Source organism: Pteropus alecto, unplaced genomic scaffold (genome assembly GCF_000325575.1).
Source record: "Pteropus alecto unplaced genomic scaffold, ASM32557v1 scaffold88, whole genome shotgun sequence".
NCBI lineage: Eukaryota > Metazoa > Chordata > Mammalia > Chiroptera > Pteropodidae > Pteropus > Pteropus alecto.
Window position 1 is genome coordinate 5,471,593 of NW_006494611.1, and position 5,152 is coordinate 5,476,744.

Here is a 5,152-nt window from a genome sequence, read left to right on the forward strand (position 1 = left end):
GTCAGAAGCAGCTGAAGATGAACTTTAGAATAAGGCAGGGGCAAGACAGGATCTAGTGAGGTCTTAATAGGGTAGGGGATATGGGATATGGAAATGAAGCAAGAGGTAGGGTAGAGATGGAGGTGGACGAAGAAGATCCCTCCCTGGGGGTTTAGTACCCTTCTCCCTTCTCCCATCACCATGAATGCCAATGGAAGAACCATTAAGTATCTCCTAAAGCAAATCTATTATTCTGCAGAGTAATAAACTGAGGTTCGGAGATTTAACTGAGTTGTCCAGCATCATATATTGAATCTGTAGCAGAATGAGTACCTGATGTCTTCTCCACTCTTAGCCTCATGCGCCCTCCTCTCGCCCCCGCTAAAGGAAGGCAGAGCCGCGGAAGGAAACCTGCAGGTAGACAATGAGCAGGCAGAGGGAGGCCCAGAAGAGGCACCAGCGAAGAGAGAAGAAGTTGTAGCGCGAGCACTCTTGGGCCCTTGGCTTGGAGACACCAGAGAAGGCGTAGGTCGCCTCCTCCTCCAGCAGCTTCTCGCTGGGCTTCCAGTGCACGATGCCCTCGTTGCAGGCCTCGCAGAACTCGCTGCGATGCTGCCCGCTGTCTGGACGGCTGGCCACGTGGATGCGGTACTGGCCGCCGTCCTCGTCGTAGCACTGCTCGCGCAGGCTGGTGATGAGGTTGTCCACCAGATTCTCAATGTTCTCCTCCAGCATGCTCGACTCGTCTATCCGCGCCGTGCCGCACTCGTAGCACAGCTGCTTGAAGATGCGCATGCGCACTGAGCCCATTCGCTGGGTGCGGTCCAGGTGCATGTGGAAGAGGATGACCACGTGGGCCGACTGCCAGGTGTGCCAGCACCAGGAGCAGTGGAACCTGCAGTGATGGAGCAGAAGGATAGAGAAGGTGGGCCTCCCTCCCAGCGGCAGCCTGCTAGGGAGGAGTCCGGAAAAGAAGGGCCCTGTGTACCCGGGTCTTTAAGTGGAAGCAAAGTGTTTACTGCCCCCTGGATACCTTACAGCTCAAGCCGGCCAGCTCCACCTCCTCCTGGTGAACTCCCAGGGGCCTTGAGCAGCCTCCTGCAGGAGCCTGGCTCAGGAGCCATCTGGCTTCCAGCTGTGCTCTCTAGCCTGCCTTCTTTGTCGCCTCCCTTCCTGTAGTCCCAGCTCCCCACAAATCTGATGCACTCAGGACACACACCTGAATGCTAAACAGTGGTCACTCCCCGATGTAGGTTTATTCCTCATCTGTGAAAAGCAAGGTGATGGTGACCAATAAGGATTCTTCTGCTCCGACCTCCCATGACTCTGATAAGGGGTATAACCAACACATCTCACTTACACATTCTGCCTGTTTTGGAGAGAACAGAAGATAGCTCCAACTGTGCCAAGCACAGACCACTGAGAATCCACCAGATGGGCCAGTGAATCAGTGATGGACCAGCAGGGAGAGGACTACAGGGCTTGGTCCCTGCTCCTTCACGAAGAACACTTTCTTCTCTCATGACAAATCATCCCTAGATCCCTCTCCACCCTGCAATTAGAGACTGGAAAAGTGGATCCTGCTCTGCATCTCCCTCCACACATGTGCACTCATGCACACTCTCACACACACAGGCCACCTTGGTAACCCAGGGTCCCTAGAGTCTCAGTCTCAGGGAACATGGAGGGAAGTGGCCTGGGGCTCATCCTGCCTAGCCCCACTCCCTCAGCCCCAATCCAGTGCTTGCACAACTTAAGTGACGGGGCACTCATTACCTCCAGGGCAGTTCTTTCCTGAGATGAACCTCTTACAGGTACCTATTACAGAGGCTTTACAGGCAATCTAGGGCGCACTGGGATGAGTCTGCCCTCACTGATGACCCTCTCTGAGCCCCTTGCATGATGGCCCTAAAGCACTTGATATGTGGCTGGTGTGACTGAGGAAATGACCAGTGATCAGGAACTCAATTCAACTCAACAGACATCACCAAGTACCAAGCACCCCAGGTTGTGGGGTAGAGATGAGGCCAAGCCTGCTCCTGAGTCCTGGAGCCCACGGACAATGTGAGCACAAAATAGTACCCAGCACAACCCAAGGCAGGGTTGGAAGAGAGAGCAGCCTGACTGGGCGCAAGCTAGAAGGGTCCTCCCCATGCTGGCCAGAGCTGTGGGCGACCAAGGTTCATGTGTCCCAAGGCTTAGCGGTAAAGTGAGCCTACACACAGAATAAGCACAGAGCAGCAGTTCTCTAGCTTTGCCTGAGGCCAGCTGGGAGCCACAGGTCACCAGCCAGGAATAGGCCAGCTGAGCCCTGAGGCAAAAGGATCCATGAGTCTGGGTAGCTCAACCCCCAAACTCCTGGGAACTTGCACCTAAGTTTTCAGCCCTTTGCACCCCTCCCACCAGCCAGCTCAGGAGCTTAACATTTTCAGCCTCTTCCTTCCACACCTTTTTAAATCAAGCTGATCTAGAGTTCTTTCCTCTCCTTCAAGTCAGACCTCAGATCTTAAATCTCCAAGTATCAGACCTAGCAGGAGGGGACCTTAAGAATTATCAGCCTTTCATTTTACTGAGACAAAATCGAGAGAAAGAGAACCCTCTGTGCACACACAGCTAGTCAGAGACAGAGCCAGGACCCAGCACATAACAGGTGCCCAACAGATGTCTCTTGAATTGATTTGAATAAAGTAAACCAACCAACCAACCAACCTCTGTCTCTCTGTCTTTTGTCCCAAAGAGAGGTTCCCTCTAATATTTATAAGCTTTGGGGCTAGAGTAGAAATGGAAGCTCCCCACCCAAAGCCTGCCTCCTTCTGTTCCTACCTTCAGCACCATGTTGCACCACAAAGAGTTTCACATACAAATATGTGTGAACAACTTAATCTGTGTGTCCACACCCGCAGAACACAGCCACCTCTTGGCCTGCCAGGTATCTAGGAGTACTGTCTGTCCCTGAGTCAATGGACTCACGGAAGAGGTCTCCCCAGATCCTGGAGATGAGCTTCAGGTAGCTTGGGCAGGGAATTCTGTGGTCTCAATCCCAAATGACAGTCTACAAAAGGGAGAGGCATGTAGGCTTCGGATGGACATGTGTCCTTGGCACTGTGGGAGACTTGCAGCTCCTATAAAGTATGGGACACTGGGCGGTATAGATCTACCCAAAGCTAAGTCTTTTTGTCACAGACCCACAGATAATAGAGCTGGAAGAGACTTGACTGAGCCACTGGTTTTGCAAATGTGAAAACTGAGACTCAGAGAGGGAAAGTGACTTGCTCAAGTGCACAGAATTAATTTGCTGTAGAGCTAGTTTTTAGAAAATAATAGGTTGACAATAAATGTTTTCACATTTACATCAAATTGGACTGAGCTGACTGAACAGACCTAGGACCAGAGCATAGTCCCCCATCCCAAAACTAAAGCTTTCCCTAGTGGACCTTAGGGCCTCCTCCCCTAAGTTCCCACTACTCTTTAAGAGGTTATGAAAATAGAAAACATTTTAGATGTTGGAGATTGCAGAAGATTGAAGATAATTACAGCTCTTCATTTACCATGGTAAATCAAGACCCAAAGACAGAACACAGCTTTCCGGGGTCACCCAACGAGTCAGTGGTACAGCTGAGATTAGAATCAAGGCCTTTTCAATCCACCTGGCAGGATCTTCTCTGCCTTTTACCCTGAGCTGACACCAGGAAGGGGCTCCACATGTCTCTCTGCCTCCCTTTGGAAGGTGCCCAGGCCTGTGCTCCAGGGGCTGCCTGCAGGGCCTTCCTCCCCAGACCTCTCACCTGCCTGAGGCATGCTGCTCCAGATACTGCTTCCAGCCTGGGGCCAGCTCATTGGGCTTGAGGTTGGGGTCTATGATGAGTTCCCAGCTATCAGATGGCTTTGCCACCTCCATCTTTTCATAGAAGACTTTCTTCCATTCGCAAGTGGTCAGACTGGTAGACATGGCTCTGTTGGAAGGGGTGGAGGTTTGAGCTCCACCTGAGTGAGAACACAGAAAGAGCCCAGGTAGGTTCAGGGCAGTTTGGTCTCTGCAGTCTGAAAATCTTCATCTACAGGATCAGGAAGAAACAGGACCCAGCAACATCGTTTGTCACCCTGGAGCTTGTTACCATGGCAGCTGCGCCGGGTGCCAAGAACCAGGGCTGAGGATGAGGGAAGTCCCAAAGGAGAGTTTCAGGGCCCTGAGCTGAGCTTGAGAGGAAGGGCTGGGTGGCAACACCGGCTAAATGAAGTAATCAAGGTGGGAGGCTCAGCTCAGACCACACTCACCCTGGCCTGCAGGAGACTCCAGAAAGCAAGGACAATTTGGTGGCCCTGCTTCACCCTATTGCTTTTCCAGGCATCTTCACATCATGTTCTGTGGTAACTGTGTTACCTACCCTAGGGAGCCAAAGAGATGCAAGGGTGGGGAGATGCAGAGCCTGCAGCTCCCACAACCCCTGATGGGCTAGGACTAGCGTTTATCATGTGCCAGGCATTAGTCACTTGCCCCGTGTGCTGTCTAAGGAAGGGATTAGATCCCCCTTTATCTAGATCAAGAAACCGAGGTTTACACAGCTGCACGGGGCTCATCTAAGACTCGGATCCAGGCCTTCTGAAATTAAGCACAGTTGTTCTTTTATTGCAGTACTGTTGATCTCCTAACACATAGATAGGGACTAAGAGGAGTAATGTGGTCTCTTTGCTCAAGGAATCTCAGACCAGTGGAATGTAATTTAACATGCTGTGAAAAGCACAGTAATAACATTTTAGATTCATAGAGTCATAGAATTGTTAAAACTCATTTGCTTCCTGGTCCCAGGCCATGCTAAGGCACCTGCTGGAGGGACATTTGTTCTATGCTGCAGGGTCCTGCTGCTTCAGCTGCTGCTGGAAGGGGCCTGGCAGGAGGGTACCCAGCAGCTTCCTGATGCCCAATTTAAATGTTTTAGAGACTAGGAGGGAACGTGATGCCAAATTTGCATAACCCAAATGAAAGCACAGTCACTAGAGCAAGGGAGGCATCCGCAGCAGAGAAGAAGACCAGGTGATTTGGCAGCTTGTTGTTCTACCTCTGCTGCAACTTGTATGTGGCCTTAGAATCCAGTCACTTCCCTCAGTAGTCATCGGTCTTCTCACCTGCACAGAGAAAGCTGTGCTAGATAGCATCTGCATTTAAGGCCTCCTC

The 5,152-nt window shown here is 51.4% G+C and overlaps 1 protein-coding gene across 1 annotated transcript; it reads right to left on the bottom strand.

Annotated features, from left to right (window-relative positions):
* Positions 1–360: 360 nt before the first annotated feature.
* Positions 361–3,980, bottom strand: RTP2 (receptor transporter protein 2). Its single transcript, XM_006925830.1, has 2 exons — positions 3,765–3,980; positions 361–874 (listed from the first exon to the last, which is right to left on the bottom strand). The coding sequence occupies exons 1-2, from the start codon at positions 3,926–3,928 to the stop codon at positions 361–363; spliced, it is 678 nt and encodes a 225-aa protein (XP_006925892.1). The 5' UTR covers positions 3,929–3,980.
* Between the last annotated feature and the right edge of the window lie 1,172 nt (positions 3,981–5,152).